Source organism: Esox lucius, chromosome 3 (genome assembly GCF_011004845.1).
Source record: "Esox lucius isolate fEsoLuc1 chromosome 3, fEsoLuc1.pri, whole genome shotgun sequence".
NCBI classification, from domain to species: Eukaryota; Metazoa; Chordata; class Actinopteri; order Esociformes; family Esocidae; genus Esox; species Esox lucius.
Genome location: NC_047571.1, coordinates 11006566 through 11029156, shown reverse-complemented (window position 1 = coordinate 11029156; position 22591 = coordinate 11006566). Strand labels below are relative to the sequence as shown.

Here is a 22591-nt window from a genome sequence, read left to right as displayed (position 1 = left end):
TCAGAAATATGGTGGCATGGCCACCAGAGACATATAATACAGTATCTGATTATGAATACCGGTCACATTCTACTTGCGTCACGCTCACAGCAACACACTTACCGTCCAGATGGCAAACAATGCTGGCTGCCAGAGATACAGTAAAGATTGCAATTAATAATGCAGTCTTTTTGAAAGAGACAAACCCACCTAGTGCTCCAGAAGAAGTTATTTTTAGTGCTGTATAAGTCATCATCAGAATATTGTGTGCATGTGTGCAGTTGTTTGTGGAGAGTAGTGAATGATCAGGTTACATCCTGTTAACCAGGTGCATAGGAAACAGAGTGAGCACAGGCTTGTGACCTCTCCCATGGAAAACAACACAAGAACAGTCTGAGGGATTCATTTGGTGCAGTACTTTCCATCACCTGTTACAGTATGTTTTCAACGCCTTTGCGAAGCTTGGCAGTTGCTGATGTTGAATAGACCTTAACTCATGCGTTGTTTAATTGTAGATTACTAAAGGAAATTAACAAAATGTTTTCAGTTCTGTTTCTCTTCATTAGAATACATACACAAGGGACGGGCCAGAAATCTGGCATTTTCAGTAAATGCCAGATGGGCTGGTCCATTTTTAGTGTTTCTAATTTGGTTTTGACAGCAAAATTATAATTATCTGGTTATTAATGTCCTCAGGGGAAAAAAAATGCCTTAATTAATATGTTTTCTATGTTTCAGGGTTCATGTTTCTGATTTCTGGTCCCAATATGCCACTAATTTACACCATATCTCAGAATCAATTTGTTCCTCAGAAAGACACACATTTTAATATTTTTCCTCCCTGATGAGAGAGGTGATAAAACTTTCTGGAATAGTCTGTCCACAGCCTTGAATAATGTGGAGACACCTTGAATGAAATACTGATCTAATCCCCTAATGTCTTTTGGCAGTAGATGCTGCTGCTGCTGCTGCTGACACATCAAAACATGGACACAAAAAAATGGAGGGGTAGAGTCTAAAACGTGCCTTGAATATTCTACACACCATGAAGACAGCGACTGGTAGTGCAGGTAGTTAACAACAAATGCAGTCGATTTAATCCTGATTGTCTTCAATGGGATCTCTGAGAGCAGGCCGCTCACTAGAACAGAGCTGGGTTTCATATTTTTCAAAAGTATGGTTTCAGTGATCGAAATTAGTGCAATACAAAAGGGATTGTAATGCAGTTTAGGTCTCACACACTAGAATTCTCTTAATAACTTAATGAGGTCATTCATTCCCTTTTCCCACTCTCACATGATGAACTCCATGCCTCCACATCGTTAAACAAACACGGCCTTCATTAGTCGGCGGTGTGGGGAAAGAAATACATTTCCAATCTTTCACAGTGACTTTCATCACAGTGGCTGCTTATCTGGCTGACCACTCCCATGCCAACAACAACACCTCTATTCAGAAGAGGTTAGTGTCAATCAGACCCCATCACCCACCCACCCAGTCCACTGAGACCACCTCCCTGCCACCCACACAAGCCCTGCCATTTATAAGGAAATCACTCACTGCCGATACCACAATAGAAGGCCCTGATCAGGCAAACTCAGAGCTGCCATGTGGCTGGAAAAACACAAGTTAATAATTAGCTACATTCCCCAACCCACAGACCTGAATGTCTGAACGCCTCTTTCCAGATGTTTGACTTCCTGCTGGGGTGGGTTTCACAGACTTCCCTTCTGGGGATGCTGTCATGCCGCAAAGCCATGCAAATAGCTAGACAGAGTTGAATAATGACAGGAATGGATGTGGAATAGTCCAAACAGAGCGGGGGGGGGAATTATATTCTAAGAATCCAGGATCAATATGAGGAACATATCAGAAAAGTGTCAAGTTGTCAGGAACTCTCTGTCTCTACAAACACAAACCTGACTACTTGACACTTTCTAGGAAGTTACTCTTCATAAAAGTGTCTGCTAAATGACTAAAAACCAGAATTTAAATAAGCAGTGTGGAAGGGGGAACTAGTTTCTGATGAGTAACTGAAGGAAGGATCTTAGTCAAGGAAATACAGAGCACATCCTGCCATGGGCGTCCATGACGTTACTCTCCCTGTGTGATTCAGTCCTTGTTAATGGCACATCTATGACCCTCAGAATATATTATAGCAGGCCGTTGAGGTAAGCAAAGAGGTCACCATGATGTGTGAGTGAAGTGAATGCGATTTAATTACCAACAAAGTACACAACTGAATCTCTACTCGAGAGCTTTTCATTTCAAAGGTCAGTTAGAAGAAAACCACAGAGTTGGTATTTTCTATATCAGTAACTTCAATCTAAATTACAAAAAAACTAAATGGATGTATCAAACACTTGTCATTATAGCAGTCTTGCTCATGTGGAGCAAATATAGTACCCAGACAAGGTGACCTTGCTGCTGGTTCTGGCCTGGTTCTGACAAACATTTCTGTGTGATGTTTGTCCTAGGAACTGCTCATCATGAATTTCTATCCACTTTTGGCTTCAGCTCAGTCTGCCCATTCACCCTTTGCTATCTCTGGGCTACAGTGTGTAAAATCTGTCATTTGCATAGTGAGAGCCAGCTTAGATTTCCTGGCAGGAGAAATAATCGATTATTATTTCAGGAGAAATAATCAATCTGCTCTGGCTCGGAGTGACACAGCTTAAAGCTGACGTTGTAATGAGTCTGCACACATCTGAATGTTGTCTCTGCATTGCTGACAGGATGTTTAGTTTGAAAGTCTGAAAAACAAAAAGTAAACTGACAGATAAAGGGCATACGGAATGTATTCATGAAGAGATGTTTTCCACATTTTCCACATCAATCAGATTTCTACTCATTGTTCTACCCCATAACAACCAAGCAAAAACAGCTTCTTAGAATATTTTGCTAATTTATAAGAAAAAAATGAAATATACCTTTCCCTTGATTGTGATTGTCTCATAGTACTTGCTGCTGAAATACATTCCCACTGCATTACGCTGCCACCACCATGCATCAACCTATAGATGGTATTGGCCGGGCATTGAGGCCAAAGAGTTGAATCTTGGTTTCTTCAGACCAGAGAATCTTATCTCTCACGGATCTAGATCAAAGAAGAATCCAGATCTAAGAAGAATGTTGGTTGTTCCAAACTTATTTCTTTTAAGAATGATGAAGGCCACTGAGTTCATGGGGACCATCAATGCTACAGAAATATTATGATACCCTTCCCCAGATTTGTGCCTCAACACAATCTTGTCTTGGACAAACCTTATGACTTAGTTTTTGCATGGACATGAACTGTCAACTATAGATGTGTGCTTTTCCAGATCTCATCTTATTAATTGAGTTTACCACAGGTGGATTGCAATCAAGTTGTAAAAACGACTAGGAATTAGGATGCACCTGTGTTGTGCCGGTTGTTGTAGTTCTACGTTCTGTGTGTTTTAATTTGAGTTTTCCTGTTTCTATGTTTAGTGTCATTATTGTAATTGGTTTCCCCTGCGGCTCGTTTACCCCTTGTTAAGTCCCTGTTTAAGTACCTCCTGCCCAAGTGTGTTTGGTCAGTCATTATTGGATGTCATTGTTGCTGTGTGTCTCCACGTGACGTTTCATGTCTCTGAGCCCTGCCTTCTATTCAACTGTGACCACGAGTGACATGACTAAGGGATACTTATGAAAATTTGATATTTCTGTTTCTTATTTAACACTATATTTGCAAAAAAAAGTCTTAAAACTTGTGAGGGGGTCTGAACACTTTCTGAATGCACTGCTGCTATAGAGTATGACATGACTTAATTACTGTAAACTTATTTGATTCCAACATTTTTGTCAAGTACCCAATTTATTTACTGAAACTTCAATTAAATTGTAGATGTATTCCCTTTAACAGAAAGGGATTTATTCACACAAAACCTCAATATAATTTAAGTCCAATTTCTTCAACTTTTTCTTTATAATGTCATACTTCATCTTTTTAAAATATATTCACATGTGCATCATAATCTTGTTTTCCTGCCTTTCACAGCTTCTCATTGCAGATTAACGTGCAGTTATAGAACCATTTAACACCAGGAGGGCCATCAGGAGGGCTCAGTCAATTCATTATACTGAAACTGACTATTCATTGTGGTGATGGCCTGAATGGAAAATGCAAAGGGGAATTTGATAGTTAGCACAGAAAGCCCAAAGTAGATTTGACTTCTGCATTCAATCCAAGCCCTCCAAATTGGCTAGGTGTGTTGAACTGCCACAATTAACGCCGGTGGAGCAATGAAGGTTAACCAATGTTTTGAGGGGCAGAAGAACAGATTTTTTATACCTTACCAGACCGATGATACAATCTTGTAATGTTGCAAGAAGGTAAAGGTGAGGCAAAAAGAAAGGAAAACAAAAATGAGGAATAACGATCAATAGTCTGTTTAGCGAATAACTCACAAAACAGCACCTCATGGTGAGCAAATCAGACAATAGTCCATGGGGTGCAATGGTAACACAAACACATATATAAGCTGCTAATTAGTGATGGGGAACAGGTGTGTCCTCGGGGAGCGCTGCTGCCATCAGTCTCCAGCTGGAGGTTAGTACACTGGTGAGGTGGAACGCCAGAGAGGACGGTGAGCGGCTGTGCCACACGGTGCTGACGTCACAAATCTAGAAACATTTTGGTTACAAGTCAGCTTCTCTCACAGCAGGGTTTCACCCACAGATTTTTTAACACACAAATTAGATCTCTTCCCATCTAAACGGGCAGAAGTCCCAGCCTATGGGTCCATAATCACCAATTGATTTTGGCTGACTGCAGTGACCCCGACCGCGGGGGACAACCGTGAACGCTGTCCTGGACCCAGGCCTGGGTTGGCCCATTTGGTTGTCATAAATATAATTATTAATTAGTCAGTCAATGTTAGCATTCAGTACTGTTAAGAAAGTAACAGTTATTAAACAGAAGAATTGCATTGATGAAAGGATTCATGTTTTTTCTCTTTGCTGTTTTATTATACAGCATTATGATTCAACATTTTCTGTAAAAATTGTTTGTTCTACCAACACCCATAGTGATACCCCAGTGATACCCTAACACCAACAGCAAATCAGAGTGATACACCAGTGATACACTAACACCAATAGCCAATCAGAGTGATACACCAGTGATACTCTAACACCAACAGCCAATCAGAGTGATACACCAGCGCCAATGCAACTATATTAAAGCTGAATTATGTAGGATTTTTTCAGTAAAAATACTAAAGTTCATTGCCAGTGGAATGTCAATTTATAATTTTTGGAGCATGCTGCTACTTCCCAGCCAATTCTGTTCTAGCATCAGAGGGATCTCATTGTTGAAAGATATCAGTCAGGAGAAGGGTACAAAATAATTTCCAAAGCATTAGATATACCATGGAACACAGTGAAGACAGTCATCATCAAGGACAACATATCCACAGTAAAGCATGGTGGTGGCAGCATCATGCTTTGGGGCTGTTTTTCTTCAGCTGGAACCAGGGCCTTAGTCAGGGTGGAGGGAATTATAAACAGTTCCAAATACCAGGCAATTTTGGCACAAAACCTTCAGTCGTGCATTAGAAAGCTGAAGATGAAGAGATGATTTCTGACATGATTTATCTTTGTGTCATTCTTTTACATCACAAGAACCTGGTAGACTTTTTATATCCACTGTATATAGCATAAGTATGGGAGCAAAGTTCGCTTACTGTAAGAAACTATAATGGCAACTGGAGACCAGGACGACAAACTGTCAGTTCCTCCCTTGTCAATATCTAACTACCAGGAACCCAATAGCTAACGTTAGCAAGGCTAAGAAGAACGTTGAACTCTGAGTTAGCGCTTTCTTTTGGAACAGGTAATTCTATTTTTCATATTTTATTTTGGAGAGTCATTCTCTATCGGCCATTGTTGCGGAACTGCTTTCTGGCCGGTGAGTAATTGCAAAATGCTATAATTTTTTATAATATATTTTTTAAAATAACATACATTTGTTTAACTACAGTAGCTATCTGGAGGCCAAAGCAACACCTTGAACTCATTGTTGTTCCTCCAACCATTCGTGAAACATTTTTGCTTTGTGGAAGGGCGCACTATCCTGCTGAAAGAGGCCTATGCCATCAGGGAATACTGTTGCCATGAAAGGGTGCACATGGACTGCAACAATGCTCAGGTAGGTGGTACGTGTCAAAATAACATCCACATGAATGGCAGGACACAAGTTTCTCAGCAGAACATTGCCCAAAGCATTACACTGCTTACGCCGGCTTGCTTTCTTCCCATAATGCATCCTGGGACCATGTGTTCTCCAGGTCAGCAACGCAGATGCACCCGGCCATCCATGTGATGTGAAAGGGTACGTGAATCATCACACCAGGCCACCTTCTTCCATTGCTCCGTGGTCCAGTTCTGATGCTCATGTGCCCATTGTAGGTGCTTTCGGCAGTGGTCAGGGGTCAGCATGGGCATCCTGGCTGATCTGCGGTTACGCAGCCCCATACACAACAAAACTGCGATGCACTGTGTGTTCTGACACCTTTCTATCAGTACCAGTATTAACTTTTTCAGCAATTTGAGGTACAGTACCCTGTCTGTTAGATCAGACCACACGGGCCAGTCTTCGCTCCCCACGCGTTGAAAACAAAGTGATTAGAATGTGTGGCCTAGTTATGAATTAAATCATTACTATTAATTTATGGTTTGGGTCCTAAACGTTCAATCCTGTCTCGGGCCCTTGAATTCCTGTCAGCGTCCCTGGCTAACTGAGACAAACATTCTTGCATATTCAGTCAGATGCTCAATAACCTACACCAGTGGAGGGCAAAACTTTTGGCTTGGGTCCACATCAGGATTATGAAATTAAATGGAGAGACACATTTGCTTTGTAATTTGTTAATCATAAATGATTTGCAGTCCAGAAACGGGCAGTAATTAAAACATTTATACAGTAGGTCCATTGTAATGACTAAATCATTTCAATTCAGATGTATAAGACTGATCTGATGAGTTATGTTTTACTTCCCCTCAAATCTTTTGTATTACCTATTTTATTGGGCAGTTCCATTCAGCCCGCAGGCATTAGTTTGCCCACCCCCTGTCCTATACAATATGTAATATTTTGTCAGCGAAATATTAATTTATATTGTACTTTTATAGTCCATATTGTCTTACTTTTTATCTGACCATGTTGGGTAGTTTTAAACCAGTTGTGAGTTAAATACTTCATCATCATCATCATCTTCTTCCGCTTTTTCTGGGGCCGGGTCGCGGGGGCAGCAGTCTAAGCAGGGATGCACAGACTTCCCTCTCCCCAGACCCCAGACTAAATACTTCTTGTCTACTATAATGATATGCAAATAGACCCATTGAAATTTGCATTTGGCATTCCATAAAAAAACAAACAGTTTGAAACAGATGCTGTGTTGCTATATGGGACTCACAGAATATTTGTAAGTTTCCAAAACTGGCACTCCAAAGGGGGTCTCAGGTACTTTGCCAAGCAGATTGCAATGACAAGGTACTTTCAAATGAGAAAAAGTGTCTGCTCCCTGGCCACAAATAGCAAGGATGAATAGAGACTGAAATCCTTCTGCTTACTGTAGAGAGGTCAAAACCTAGACAAGGAATTACAATCATTGATAACAGTGTCACCATAGATCTCTATTGAGTCTCTCCATGACTTGCTGTATATGAATCACCTGAACTAAATGTTTTAAAGCTTTGGGTAAAGGGATTTTTAATATGTCAATGTGGCTTGTAGAGTTGACTGTCCATTGTTCAATTAGAGGTCACATTAAAGCCATGGGTAAGAAGAATAAAATATGTATTATCTTATCTGAAGATCAATAATTCAAGGCATAATATTAGGTAATGGATAAAATAGGGAGTAGGTTTGGCTGCTATTATAATTGTACTTGATAGCAAAGTGTATGTGTAAGGTTACAACCAAGCATACTGAAATAATCCAAAATAGATATTGTCTTGGTCAGATGTTAATGTCCAGTAACTGACAAAAGTTATTGATTTGGATTCCCCAAATAACCAGCGGATGGAAAGGAAAAAGAACATTGTAAAATCATTAGCCAATGGGACTAGACCAAGCCTAGATATCAACCTCAGCTCTGAAGAATCTTAGTAATTATCCCTGGTTATAATTATCCCTGGTTTGTAGTATAACCCTTGTGTTCTGTTAACATTTTGGTAACACTCATTATGTTAGCGGGTCAAATTGGACCGGGGGGTTAAATCACTACCCCGTACTCACTATGGATATTTTAGCTGCAAACAAATGTGTTTGACATCCATAACCAACTCATTACTCATATAAATTATAACATTTACTAGTTTTATTTTATTATATAGTCCATTTAGACCACATTTACTTTATGATGAACACTCATTTTTTACCCCAAAAACAGAAATGCATCTCTATTTGCTATGATGAACAAATTTGACCAATACATTTAAATTTTCTAGACAATGTCCTGCTTAATAATGTCTAGATATTATGACCATAGTGACATCATCAATGTTTTGGGTCAAAACATGTTAAACACAAATTGAAGGTTAGGCAATCAGATGGAGCAGGGCTGGTCATCTCTGCACAATAAGCCCTGACGATGTTCACAGTGGAAAGATTTCTAGGAAGGCTCTCACACGACGTGCTGGTTGTCTCTCACACGACGTGCTGGTTGTCTCTCACACCATGTGCTGGTTGTCTCTCACACCACGTGCTGGTTGTCTCTCACACCACGTGCTGGTTGTCTCTCACACCACGTGCTGGTTGTCTCTCACACCACGTGCTGGTTGTCTCTTTTCTTCTAATGCCACATAATAATAACGTTATCAGATTATGTTACGGAGTTTGAGTTATCCAAAATGTATGTTACTTGTAACTGTAACTGATTACATTTAAAAAGTAAGCTACACTACTCTGCCTGTGTACAGCCAATATACCACAGCTGAACATTTAATACATTTTTAAGACTACCCATGTTTCCAAAGTCTGCCAGAAAACTTCTGGGAAGTCATATACTTCCCTTTCTGTATTTCAACTCCAATATTTAACACTGAGCTATTGATCCTTATTTATTCCTCTAGAACAGACATGCCTAAGCTTGCCAACGTAACAGGTATAGCTCAACTACCACTTCATTGTTAAGATGAAAGCTCTTAGATCTTTGTACAGAGGTTGGTTGAAAGAGAGGAAGAGAGCTGAAGATGATACTGTGGGACTTTCCAAAATCCCTATTCATCGATTCAGATGCTCAGACGTATTCTGCAGCCCTGTATAATAAAAGGAAAGTATTGCATATTCCTGGTACAGTACAGTATACCCACAGTTTGAGGGGATAAGATTGTAAGGGAATTTAATTGGACTGTGCTCTCCTCTGATCTGTCATCAGATTTTTAAACATCTGGTGACAGAACCAATGGAATACAGATGTCAGAATTCCTATCATGGATGCTTTGGGGGTCTTTTGATTTTGTCTTAGAAAATATTACGCTCTTTAATAGACGGAGAGGGGTTCTTATTTAGAGTCTCATATGTCTAAATGCCCTGAAATGAAAGCTAAAGCCACATTGTCATTAAGCAATTTTGTTTGGAATATCACATTCCTGTAAACCTCTCGAGTCTCACAATGTGTGGCAGATGACTTTTGATGATCGCCTCTGGGGCTTCAGTCTAGCTGCTTGGTTGTTTTTTAGGACATGAAATCAGAGATACACAAAGTACCAAAGCCCTAAAGCAAGCTTCCAGAAAATTGGAACCTAAATGCGATATTGAAAAGCACTCACTGCTGCCCAATCAGTCTACTTTTACAACCTGATAGAGGTTACGGATAAATACAATACAAACAAAATGTATTTTTAATACAGTCACAAAGCTAACTAAAACCAACTTTGTGTCAGTCAATTCTAGTGTGAAGATATTATGAACTTCTTTAAGAAATAATCATTGTAATTAAAAACCAATTTAATGTTTTCCAAAACTCAACTGTCTTGTGATTGCACAGATCTGCCAGGACCTCAGATATTTTTTAAAACCTGTATCCCTTGACACATTCCCCAAAATAGTAATGGCCTCCATAACTCTCAGCTGGCTACTGGACCCTACTCCAACTAAACTTGATCCTCCTTTGTCAAACATACTAAAAGTTCCCCTTATCCTTTGGATGTATACCAAACTCACAAAAACTGACAGTATAAAGGTCTTACCTAAAAATGCCAAACCTTGACCGGGGAAAAATGTCGTAACTAAATCAATCTCCTGTTATATTTTGGCAAGTGACCACATTCCTGATGACAGTCTATGTGAGGCTCTAGCCTTGTTTCAGGCCCGACCATCGCAAGGCCGTACCCGTGAAGGTGGTAAATGGACTTTGAATGGGGTTTGAACAAAGCTTTGTCTTTGTGCATCTTGACTTTAGTAAGTAAGCTATGTTTACAAGTGCATGCCTCCATATTGTTTACAAAATGTTTAAAAAAAAGCCTGGACTTGACACCTAGATTTTGCATGACATCTCTAGTTGTTACTGCCCAAATGGTCATGCTGCTATTCTCTTAACAGGTAAGTTTTTTACCTAGCTAGTGGGATTTGAACCAGTGAACTTTTGTGTACTGGCACAGTGCTCTTCAGCACTAAGCTACCCTGCCATCCTAAAAAAAATTTTTGCCAGATGGCTACATCTACAATCTTTGAACGGCTACAGTTAAATATCTTTCCAACTTTGCTGCCTTTCCTATAGCACTTGAGAAAACTATTAATTTTGAATGAGCACTCCAAAGTTTCAGCCCCACCTCCTCAAAGGTTTTTTCTCAGTTTCAAAAAATGTGCTGGCATGGTTATCTGGCCTTTTTTACACAGTGGCAGGCTACATAAGAATAGCTGCCCAACGTAGATTACAATCTATGAAAAAAAAAATCTGTTTCTTCCTGAGGAGTAGTTATTGGAAAGAGAGAGTATGGAGAGAGGAAAATTTCACACTGAAAGAGGGGTGGCCACACAATAAATACATAATTCTTACGAAATAACTATGTTGAGCACTGTATACACTCACCTAAAGGATTATTAGGAACACATGTTCAATTTCTCATTAATGCAATTATCTAACCAACCAATCACATGGCAGTTGCTTGAATGCATTTAGGGGTGTGGTCCTGGTCAAGACAATCTCCTGAACTCCAAACTGAATGTCAGAATGGGAAAGAAAGGTGATTTAAGCAATTTTGAGCTTACTGGGATTACTGGGATTTTCACGCACAACCATTTCTAGGGTTTACAAAGAATGGTGTGAAAAGGGAAAAACATCCAATATGTGGCAGTCCTGTGGGCAAAAATGCCTTGTTGATGCTAGAGGTCAGAGGAGAATGGGCCGACTGATTCAAGCTGATAGAAGAGCAACTTTGACTGAAATAACCACTCGTTTCAACCGAGGTATGCAGCAAAGCATTTGTGAAGCCACAACACGCACAACCTTGAGGCGGATGGGCTACAACAGCAGAAGACCCCACCGGGTACCACCCATCTCCACTACAAATAGGAAAAGAGGCTACAATTTGCACGAGCTCACCAAAATTGGACAGTTGAAGACTGGAAGAATGTTGCCTGGTCTGATGTGTCTCGATTTCTGTTGAGAGATTCAGATGGTAGAGTCAGAATGTGGCGTAAACAGAATGAGAACATGGATCCATCATGCCTTGTTACCACTGTGCAGGCTGGTGGTGGTGGTGTCATGGTGTGGGGGATGTTTTCTTGGCACACTTTAGGCCCCTTAGTGCCAATTGGGCATCGTTTAAATGCCACGGCCTACCTGAGCATTGTTTCTGACCATGTCCATCCCTTTATGACCATCATGTACCCATCCTCTGATGGCTACTTCCAGCAGGATAATGCACCATGTCACAAAGCTCAAATCATTTCAAATTGGTTTCTTGAACATGACAATGAGTTCACTGTACTGAAATGGCCCCCACAGTCACCAGATCTCAACCCAATAGAGCATCTTTGGGATGTGGTGGAACGGGAGCTTCGTGCCCTGGATGTGCATCCCACAAATCTCCATCAACTGCAAGATGCTATCCTATCAATATGGGCCAACATTTCTAAAGAATGCTTTCAGCACCTATATGAAATACCTACGACGTACATGCCATTTTCTGTCATGCTTCATAAATAGAAAGACATGGTTGGGAATAACCTGTGTAAATAACTACTGTAGGGAATAACCTGTGTAAATAACTACTGTAGGGAATAACCTGTATAAATAACTACTGTATGGAATAACCTGTGTAAATAACTACTGTAGGGAATAACCTGTGTAAATAACTACTGTAGGGAATAACCTGTGTAAATAACTACTGTATGGAATAACCTGTGTAAATAACTACTGTAGGGAATAACCTGTGTAAATGACTACTGTAGGGAATAACCTGTGTAAATGACTACTGTTGGGAATAACCTGTGTAAATGACTACTGTAGGGAATAACCTGTGTAAATGATACGTGAATCTCAGTCAAGTAGTCCAATGTATTGCTGGTCAAAACTGGAGTTTGCCATGTAACCATATAACAATGAAACACCAACATCAAATGAATTATCCATTTTACGATTTCAGTGGTAAAACTGTCTAAATGTATCCAGTTTTTTGATAACAAATTCAGGCAAGCCCAATGATTCAGAAGGTCACTGTTCTTGACAAGGAACTGCTTCTTTTTCAGCCTGTTTTATTTGTTGACCCACGCTGGCCTCCAAGCCAGTAATTTACCCACAGAGGATGGCTGAGAAACCAGGTGAGTTGGATGGTCACAGTTTTGATGACTTTCCTCAACAGTCACCAAGTTTTTGAGGAAAGTTCATCTTCACACGTTAGTCGCTGCGGGAATTTCAAAAGGTAAGGTTATATGAACATTAATGTCTTCGTTGATTGTAGCTTAGTTATTGGTTACAGGGAAGTGAGAGTATGAGTGTACAGTATTTGTTGTGTTTAGGGTGGGTGTGGTATAGATACTGTTTGAAAACAGCTACATGGTTGGCAATGCTGAAGAGCAGATAAGCAACAGAAAGGGTCTGACTTGTATACAGGATGATGAATGCAAGAGAACTTGTTTTTCAAGTAAACATGCATTCCATTTGACGTCATAGTACATGTGAAAAATTACTTCCCACTTTTTTGTAAAAGATATTCCCCTAACCTGTTTGTTGCTTGTAGGAATGTGTTGACCTTAATCTTCTGAAAATAGCTTTAAAGAGGCTATTTAAAACTACTGTGAAGCAAGAGCAGAAATTTTTAAGATACTATTTAAAGCTACTGTGAAGTAAAAGTGGAAATCTTTCATAGAATTAAATCATAGTGTTTCTTTTCGTATGTCTACTTTCCATAATAAGTCTATTTTCATTCTCTGCATGTGGGATGAGATTCTTGCTAATAAAAATAAATAGCTCAGGAGAGATTCATTTCTTTGGCACAGAATAGTGACTTAATGTACCAGGAAACAACTGCTTCTTTGTACAGTACAGTGCACTTGACTTCCAGATTTTGCTCTGTAAGATGACCCAGCAGCCCAAACTCCCAAGAGTCTCCCCAGTTTAATCAACAGACAGCAGAACTGTTGGGGTGTGGAAGGCATTGCCACTAAAGCTCAGTTTCCACCCCCTGTATCTCCTAGTCCAAGGACCAGCACCCACCCCTACCCCCCGAGATGCTTGCCTGTGGCATGTCCCCCTGTCGAGTCCTTATCCAGGAACCCCAGTCAGCAACCCCCCACTCACCTTTCGTATGCCAGGACTCTGTTGCTTTGACCAAGCGCTTTGCTTCAGTGTGGTCAGGCTGGTTTAACAGAGTTGCTCCTCTGCCTTAAGAACACCTATACCACTGAAGCAGAGAAGGGCTGTCTTTTTAAAGCTGACCAGATCGAGGGCCATGCAAGCTGTGATAGCCGTCTGGATGGGGCCAGCTATAACACAAGGCAGCCATCTTAGGCAGGTTTTGTCCGACATGGCGAATAGTAAAGCCAGAGATCAACCCTCCATGGTACAAACTTGGGTCAGAAGCAGGCTCTGAGTGTCCAGTCACAGTCTGGGGAAGACCAAACAACCACTTCATAATTCCCATGTCCCCAAAACACTTTCCTCTGGCCATGGGGTTTGTTTTGAGTAATATGCAACATTCCCAGGAAAGTTGCACACGTTTTGTTTCTTTTACAGCCAAAGTTGATGGGGCAAAACACTCCCATACAGCCGCCTTTTCAGAAATCAAAAAAAGAACTCAATAGTCAACGTGATTTCCATAAACTTTATTGAACTCCCAGTCTCCCAATACAATAGGTACATAAGTGAACATATTGAACATTTCCCATGTGTCAAGACCATACAATTACACAATAAATAAAAATGTATAAATAAAAATAAATAGACAGGACATTATTATGTGCCAAAAAAATAAAGATTCTTCTGAAAGCAGAGAGCTTTCATAATGTTGGATTTATTTATTTTTTCTCTAAAAGACGATACCTGGAAGTTGTATAATACTTGCACTCAGGAGTCAGTTTAAGGACACAAACCCAGGCAGATGTGAATGTAAACCAAAGAGGGATGGGCACAGTACAGAATGATACAATACTTATTTATCACATTGGCTATTACAGGGTTATAATACCATTTTCCTAAAAGCTTATACCAGGTAGTGAGACCACTGTAGTGCTATTCAGACATTTTGGGTTACCCAATTCCAAGTAGAAAAGTATTTGCCTCCCTAGCCCATACCCCCCCCCCCAACCCCAATCTAGTTTGCCACCACAACTTGACATTCAAAAGGGCTGTTATTGCACAATAGACAGACATCCCTCAAAAAGGCACTTAATCCCACTTGGCCAAACAGCAATGCAATATGGCACAGCCATTTTCAACTGGAGTGCACACGTTCACTCCTGAAGACACAAATCAATATTACCCAGTTAAGGTTTAAAAAAAGACCTTTTGGTATCTATATCTAAAACGGAAATAAAACTCAGCAACGAGTGGTAAAATGACTGAGAATCCAAAGAAATAAGACAAGTGCAAATTGTGTGGCACCCAAGGCCCTCCATATGCAAGTCGTGTACCAACGTGAAGTTCTGTCATAAAAAAAGGCAAGTGACGTTGAAGCGTAAACAAAAATAACCCCACCCCCCCCTCACACAGCAGGTGGTCACTCGGCAGCGTGTGATCACCAGCCTGCCTTTAGGACCAGGTCTGAGAGCCGAGAGAATGGGGGTCGACTTTGTGTGCATTAAGTGAATCAAGCCAGTAGTGTGATTACTGTAGTCAGATCATAGGCTTCAGTCTAAAAGGAAAATAAATAGCTGTATGTGCACCATAGTTCAGAGGCCAGACACTAGCCAAAGACAGGGACTCCCGGAATGAATGACAGAGCCTCCAGCTTAATTGCTCCCAGAGGAAGCCGAACGCAGCATGTTTGGTCGGTTGAGACATTTGGATACAGCCAGGAGATATCGCCCCAGGGAGAAGTTACTTCTAGGTACAGATCCAGGATCAGGTTGTTCACCCCCCCCCCCCCCCACCAAACCCAACCATAACCATTCATGGGGGAGAGTCAAAATAGATCCGAGGTCAGCCTAGGCGCAGTGTGGTTTTACTCCAGAGCCGTTCGGTCCATTAGGAATCTGTGTGGTGTTGAAGCAGCTGGACCACGTAGCGCATACGGTGCCTCAACTCAGCAGAACAACCCATTTCTGACAGCATGCTCAGGAGGTACGTGAAGGAGACCCGCTCGCGGCTGATGTAGGTCAGCAGGTAAGCATCAGAAGACTTGCAAAGGATTATCTTGGTGTGGTCCGTGTAGAAGTTCACCTGGGGGACAAGGAAAGTTCATTAACACGAGGCAAAGGGACAGATCTCGTGCGACATACGGAATTGAGAAAATATATCAATGGCGGTTTCGGAGCCAAACTGGAGCTTCTAAATGAACACAAAAATCTAGGTTGAACGTTTGCAACGAGCGGACCGCAGAAAGCCTGTACCTGCAGGGTACCGTTGTTGAAGAGCATCACCAGAGCATGGTCTGTCTTAACCCACTGCAGAAGCAACGGCGGCTGGGAGGGAGGCTGATCTTCACAGTGGAGGTCCCCACCCTGTAAGAGGCAGGACATGTTCCATTAAATGTCCCAAACAGACCGGCTTCATGACAATTACTCATGACCTGATCAGCTGAATGCCTTACCTCCATGAGGTTTTGTTCCATGTAGTTGGCCATCAGCTCCACAATCTGCTTCTGACTGCAGAGCTGCTCCGGTAAAGCACTGGCCTGGAAGGTGAAGTGTTTGTTGTTCGTCAAGCAGTAGTGCACAGTCCTGTGGGGGGGGTGCGACAAGAAATGGGTGTGAGACCTTTGAATGTGCAATACGCCACTAAACACCGCGGTTTAGCAAGGCAAACGAACTAAGGCTAACAAATACTTGCTTAAATATTATTTTAGGCTCTTACTTGCGCTGATCACAGAGGCTCAAGTGAGTGCCGTCGTTGAAGAGCACCCCAATGTTCTGGTCGGAGAGTTGGTAGCCGAAGCCATATTTGTTGGAATAGTCTACCCACTTTGTGACCCAGATAAAGGATTTGGGCCTGGAGAGACAGGGAGGGTTTCTTGTAGCTGGAATGTAAAAGACACTAATTAAAAAAAGGCCCAGTAAGAAGAGTACAGTATGAAGTCGCTTCAAATAACACCTGGTTACTGAAGTGAGGGAACAGCTTGCGAAGAAGCCAAATGCTCACCTGCAGGCATGGCAGACAAACAGCTGTTGAGGACTTTCATAGCTGACTCAGCGACAGCAGCAGGGGTGAGGCCGTCCTCACACGCTGGAGAGAGGAGGGAGAGGTTTAGTTCAACTAGTTGTGACGCAAACTGACAGGCTGACTCAACCACTTGTCAGGGCCACAAACTGATGAAACTAGCTACATGCTCACACAAGCTATGCACTCAACAGAACCCTTTAAGACGGTCAAAAGTGAAAGGCGGCGTCGTGCAGTTAGACAATCAAAACTCTGTTATGCTTCTGAGCGCCATTATTTTCAGTAGAACCGCTGGCAGGTGTAAATGTGGCATCACCGGAACAGCGACTTACGTTCTGTGCTGCTGGCCACAGTGCCTTTGAAAGAACGCGATGTTGCAGACTTCCCTGACTCCTCCTCAGCTGGAGTGTCCAGTGGACCAGAGCTGACTTGCTGGCAGACGGTGGGAGAGGGTGCCTGGAACAGGAAATGGCTTTCATGAGCTTTGGGAAAACAAAGGGCCGGTTGTACTTTCATACAATCATTTTTAATCTGACCCAAACAGCAAAGAACAGCACTAGCTAAACGCTGAGCCTGCGGAAAGGAGACCTGCAGAGGTCAGGAAGCTGTGGAAACTAATGTTTTTTATTTGCATATCCTGCTTTACTTGCAGTTAGCACCAGAAGCGATTGTGAATCACTAAATTCACAAAGGCAGCATGAGTTACCATTGTGTCTTTACCCCCCTTATTGTCTGGCCAAAATGGAATCCTGATCACCTTGACTAACCTCTTTACCCATCTGCTGCATTCCTCAGAATACAAAGGTTTTTCTGAAGCCAAAAATATTTCTAGACAAAATCATAAATACCTCATCAACACCAACTGTTTTATAGCTCATCTGGCGATTAATGGAACATTTGACGATTCCAGATACAAGCTTGGAGATGCTCTCGCGCTCTTCACAGTTGTTCTTCTCCACTATAAGAAAAAAACTGAATTAAATTCTGATTCAAGGTTGAATCCAGTCTTTCGAAGGTCTGTCGTGACTTGTCACACTGCTTACCTTTGGACTTTTTCTTGCCAAAGAGATTCTTCGCCATCTTTGTGAAGAACCTCTTGGCAGGGCTAGGCGGGTTGAGCTCTGGCACCATCACACAGCTGCTGGGAGGAAGTTTGTCGGGGGTGAAAGCCTAAAATGAAAAGGTTCCTGGTCAGGCAACGCAAGGTTAACACTTCCAAAATTGACTACCAGCAAAGTTAACATCCTGATCTGCTCTAGTTAGCTGGTGCATGGTTATTAATAGCAGCTTGTGAGAGTTAACCATCATGTGAAAGGCTGAGACCTCCAATAAAGAAAGGAATTTGAATTACGTTCAATATGGAAATGAAAGCAGAGGGAACCATAATTTTGATATTAAATTTAAAGTTGAATTCCAGGGCTTCATACTTTCGTAAAGAACTGGTGGTTGAGAATTTGGTCTAGTGTGAGGCGGTCACTGGGGTTCTTCTGCAGAATGCCAGAGATGAGCTTCTGAGCAGCAGGAGACAGGGTCGATGGCAGGTTGTATTTTACTTCCTTGATGCACTTGTATGTCTCCTTCAGGTCGAGGGTTTCAAAGGGAGGGTTACCGCACATCAGTGTGTATCTGGTTGAAAAAGATATTCATGCTTAGTCACCCCACTGGCGGTTGACACAATGGACATGGCCCTCTACTTTTTGGGAAGGTTACATTAGCCTAAACTACATGAGGTCCTTCTTCAAACAAATGCAAAGCGCTATACATCATTAACAATTGAAGCCCAAGAATGAGAGCATCTGTTCAAATTCATTACACCCACACCACAAGACAAACACTCCAAATGTACTCACATCACACAACCTAGCGACCAGACGTCCGACTCCATTCCATGGCCTTGCCGGTTTAACACTTCGGGTGCAAGGTAGTTTGGTGTTCCACAGATAGTTCTGAGGAGAAGGTTTTGCATTAAAGAATACATTCACTTCTGATTGACTTAAGAAAACAAGAGCACACCACAAGATTACTCACTTCTTCCTCTGTTCAACGGTTTCCAACTTTGCAGCAAGCCCGAAGTCTCCCAACCTCAACTCCATGTTGTCATTCACAAAGAAATTGCCTGCAAGATCAACATTTATCAGGTCAGTTATCCCAAGCCTCCAGTGAGCAATTGCCAGGTAACACTTAACTCTTAGACAAAAATACAACTAAATAATTGCAGGTTCAAAACTTGCCACTTGGATTTTCAAAATGGCTGAATTGAATGAGCAAAATGGTGCTGTAAAATACAAACTTCAACAAATAACTAAATACCCAATTTGAGATCCCTGTGAAGGATGCCTCGGTTATGAAGGTACTTAAGTCCAGATATGATTTGCCGGAGATAGTACCGCACTTCTGGGTCTGTCAATGTGTGTCTCGCTTTCCAAATGTGTGCCAGAGACTGCAAAAGACAAGGTGAGATGTTTGTACTCCGAGAGCACCCTTCAGAATGTCAGTGAAAGCAGTATCACTTCAGAACAAAGCAGCTCAGCTCACCTTTCTACTGCAGAGCTCAAGGAAAATATAGATGTTGTCTTGATCTTCGAAATGATGGGAGAACTTCACCACATGCTTGTGATGTAAGGTTTTGTGGAGCTCGATTTCATTGGTTATCTGTTAGACGAACAATAAGTAAACAGTTACCAGAATGTGTAGGAATAGAGACCAAACCCTTTGCGGGAAGTAGTTCAAATCTGCAGACTGACTAATGTTAATTACCTTATCCCTCTGGTGAGGTTTTGACACCCTGCTCTGTGGTATCACCTTCACAGCATACATTTTGTTGTTGGCAAGGTCTGTCATTTCATAGCATCGTGCAAAGCCACCCTTTAAACAAAATGCAAATCGGCATAAGTTTATCTGCATGATATGTTTCTCATGATATCCTAGTATGTGTACTCTTGTATTGCCCTATAGCCTATAAAATATTGTATGACCACATCGACAGAATGGATGACGCTTCCCTATAGAAAAACACATTTAAAATGTAAAATAACACAAACACTTATTTATAATAAATCAGTGGTTCTAATTGGGGCAATGCGACTGCAGTATTTTAACTACGATTTTCTCCCATGCGGCAGTACAGTCAGACACTGCGCATAATGTTGATACATTTAAGAAGGCTACAACATTTACAATAGAAATAGCGTAATAATGATTCTGTAATGAAACGCAGCAGTTGGTTTTAAAGGAATTGAAAAATATCCTCAGTTTTTATAGCGGGAGGCATTATAAAACGTTCCGAGAGATTTACGATACCGGTTTGTCAAATGTTATCTTAAAGTAAACCCATTCGAGATTAAATCTTGATATTTGGTTTGATAGTCTCCTAGATTAATGCGCACGAGGGGCACACCTCGCTACACTCCCCGCGATAGAGAATGAATGAATGAATGACACGGGGAGTTAGTCATATCCTGCACGAGGTAAAAACGTTCCACTTGAACATGTACATGTGTAACTTGTAGAAGATGAAAATCGTGAATTCATAGACCAATGAAAGTTACGATATTGTAACAATATGCAGCGATAACGAAAATATATTTTCTGACTACCTTTAGCGTTTTCTGACTACCATTAGATGACTGACCAAATTAATTAGAGATTCGAGATAAACATCTTTCAGATCAAGATGTATCGAATATTATACCTTTCCCAGAAGCTTTCCTTTGCTGTAAGATTTTCCTGTCTTGGAATCGGTCACCACCTGGGCGAGTTCAGGTTTGATTTGTTCAGATTTAGTCCTATTTGGTTTAGTTGCAGGAGGAGGTGGAATAACGTGTCCACTTTCTGTACAAGGTTTGAATATATCCGGATTCATCGTGAAACATGAAATACGTTGAGAGGTAGTAAAACGCGAGGTATCCATTCATCCAAAAACAAGTATTCTGTAACAATACTCAGAATCAACGATCGATTCTAACACCGGCGTCCTATTCTCAAATAGTTTGTATCCATCTGACATGCCCCGGCAGAAAATTCCTCAGCTATATAAACTATCCATGACGTCACGGGAGGGCGGGGGAAGGTGCCATACTGAAATGAACCAATCTGCTCGAAATACTTCAAAGATTATTGAAATGATACACGTTTTTCTCATCTGCGTGTGAACTTCTGAATGAAATAAAGAATTCATCCAGTGACGTGATTTCAATGTCTACTGTTGAATCATCCCCAATAGGCAATGCATTGTTTGTGGGAATTAAGGCCACATCATATCCAGGGGTTATTTTTTGCATTTGGGAAATGGGGGATCCCAGCTTTATACTTTCCAGTTGTATCTAAAATGTTGAACTGTCAACCAGGGAAAGTACGGGAGCTCAGCTCCCCATAGGTCTAATTTCAAAAGCTCTTGCTGGTTCCCGTCCAATTCAACACCTGATCATATCACACACCTGAATGTCATACAACTATTATCATATTTTGCCCAATTGTAGGTAACATATAGGGAAAAAAATGTGTTCAGTGTAAATATCTCCTAACATAGAGTAAACACAGACGTATACTTTCTATATGTCAATATGAAATATTCACCTAGTAAGTCTATTCTCTCTTTGATATTGTAATATGTAACCAATGTATCATACAGTTTATTGGAATAACACATGAGAATTTAGTAACGAGCAAAGCTATTAACCAAAAATAACAAAACAACAATATTTTACTGAGTGGCATTACTAGTCCGAGAAGGCACAATTTAATTGCAATGCATGGAAAGTGGTTCAGGATGCCCCCTGGTGGAGTTAACGTTGGATTAGGATATACATCTGACGTTCCATGAAATTAACAGCTAATTAACAGCTAATGGATTCCAGCAAAATTAACATATTTCTGTAAAGAGTAATATCAGCTCGTTTTACATGTTGATATAATTAAAACGTTTTTTTTGTAATTGGGCAGCTGCATCCTCTATAAAGGGACAAATGTTTTTATTGATTTTTATTCATAGAATGTTTGTTTTTTTCATTGACCCTCAGTAAGTCCCCTGAAATTTGAGCAATGATTAACCCCTTTTCATGTAAATGTTTTAAGCAATGGCAAACCCCTTTTCATGTAAATGCCTTAAGCAATGACAAACCCCTTTTCATGTAAATGTCTTAGATTTGAGCAATGGCTAACCCATTTTCATGTAAATGTCTTAAATATGAACAATGGCAAACCCCTTTTCATGTAAATGTCTTAAATATGAACAATGGCAAACCCCTTTTCATGTAAATGTCTAAAAATAGGAACAATGCAAAACCCCTTTTCATGTAAATATCTTAAATTTGAATTACAAACAATTGAGTTTTTCTGTTTCACATTTCTTTTTAAAGTTATTTACAGTTAAATAAAATCAATCAATACATCAAATACATGGTGGTATCTCCCTTCCTGTGTGCTGTGCTCACTGTTTGTTTGCGTGTTCACGGGGACTTTCCCTGAGATCCTGTACCATCCTTGTTCCCCTTTCCCCCTCCACAGGTAAGCCTCAGCCCTAATTATTTGTCCCCTATTGGTGTGAAGGTATTTTTAAAATTGATTGTTTTTAATTTTATTGATTTTGTAATAATGTATAATTTTTTTAAGTTGAACCTCGTCTTTGGCGCCTTCTTGTAAACTGACCTGTGTGTCCTTAAGCATTATATTGAAGTGGTGATTCAAACTAATTCTTTGGGTGAAATTCCCAGAGTGGCGTTGTCAGTGTTTGGTTTTGTCAGCTCTCGTGTTGCCACATTTCCACCTCCATGCTTCACGGTTGCGATGGTGTTCTTGGGGTTGTACTCATCCTTCTTCTTCCTCCA

At 40.9% G+C, this 22591-nt stretch overlaps 1 protein-coding gene and 1 long non-coding RNA gene across 2 annotated transcripts; both read right to left on the bottom strand.

The window, feature by feature from the left end:
* Window positions 1-2685: 2685 nt before the first annotated feature.
* Window positions 2686-4419, bottom strand: LOC117593508. Its single transcript, XR_004574923.1, has 3 exons — window positions 4300-4419; window positions 2910-3076; window positions 2686-2732 (listed from the first exon to the last, which is right to left on the bottom strand). It is a non-coding gene; the product is annotated as an uncharacterized LOC117593508 (long non-coding RNA).
* Window positions 4420-15527: 11108 nt separating this feature from the next.
* Window positions 15528-20760, bottom strand: plk3 (polo-like kinase 3 (Drosophila)). The gene is made up of 15 exons (XM_010891337.3): window positions 20458-20760; window positions 19524-19631; window positions 19302-19418; window positions 19077-19206; window positions 18795-18882; window positions 18617-18712; window positions 18194-18392; window positions 17810-17936; window positions 17615-17724; window positions 17099-17222; window positions 16749-16832; window positions 16464-16626; window positions 16201-16330; window positions 16001-16111; window positions 15528-15830 (listed from the first exon to the last, which is right to left on the bottom strand). The coding sequence occupies exons 1-15, from the start codon at window positions 20674-20676 to the stop codon at window positions 15636-15638; spliced, it is 2001 nt and encodes a 666-aa protein (XP_010889639.2). The 5' UTR covers window positions 20677-20760; the 3' UTR covers window positions 15528-15635.
* Between the last annotated feature and the right edge of the window lie 1831 nt (window positions 20761-22591).

Coding starts and splice junctions, on each gene's coding strand:
- plk3 (XM_010891337.3), bottom strand. CDS start 20,676: ATGGATACCTCGCGTTTTACTACCTCTCAACGTATTTCATGTTTCACG. Junction 18,713..18,794: donor ACCGTTGAACAGAGGAAGAA/GTGAGTAATCTT, acceptor CCTTCTCCTCAG/AACTATCTGTGGAACACCAA. Junction 16,627..16,748: donor TTTGTCTGCCATGCCTGCAG/GTGAGCATTTGG, acceptor TTTACATTCCAG/CTACAAGAAACCCTCCCTGT.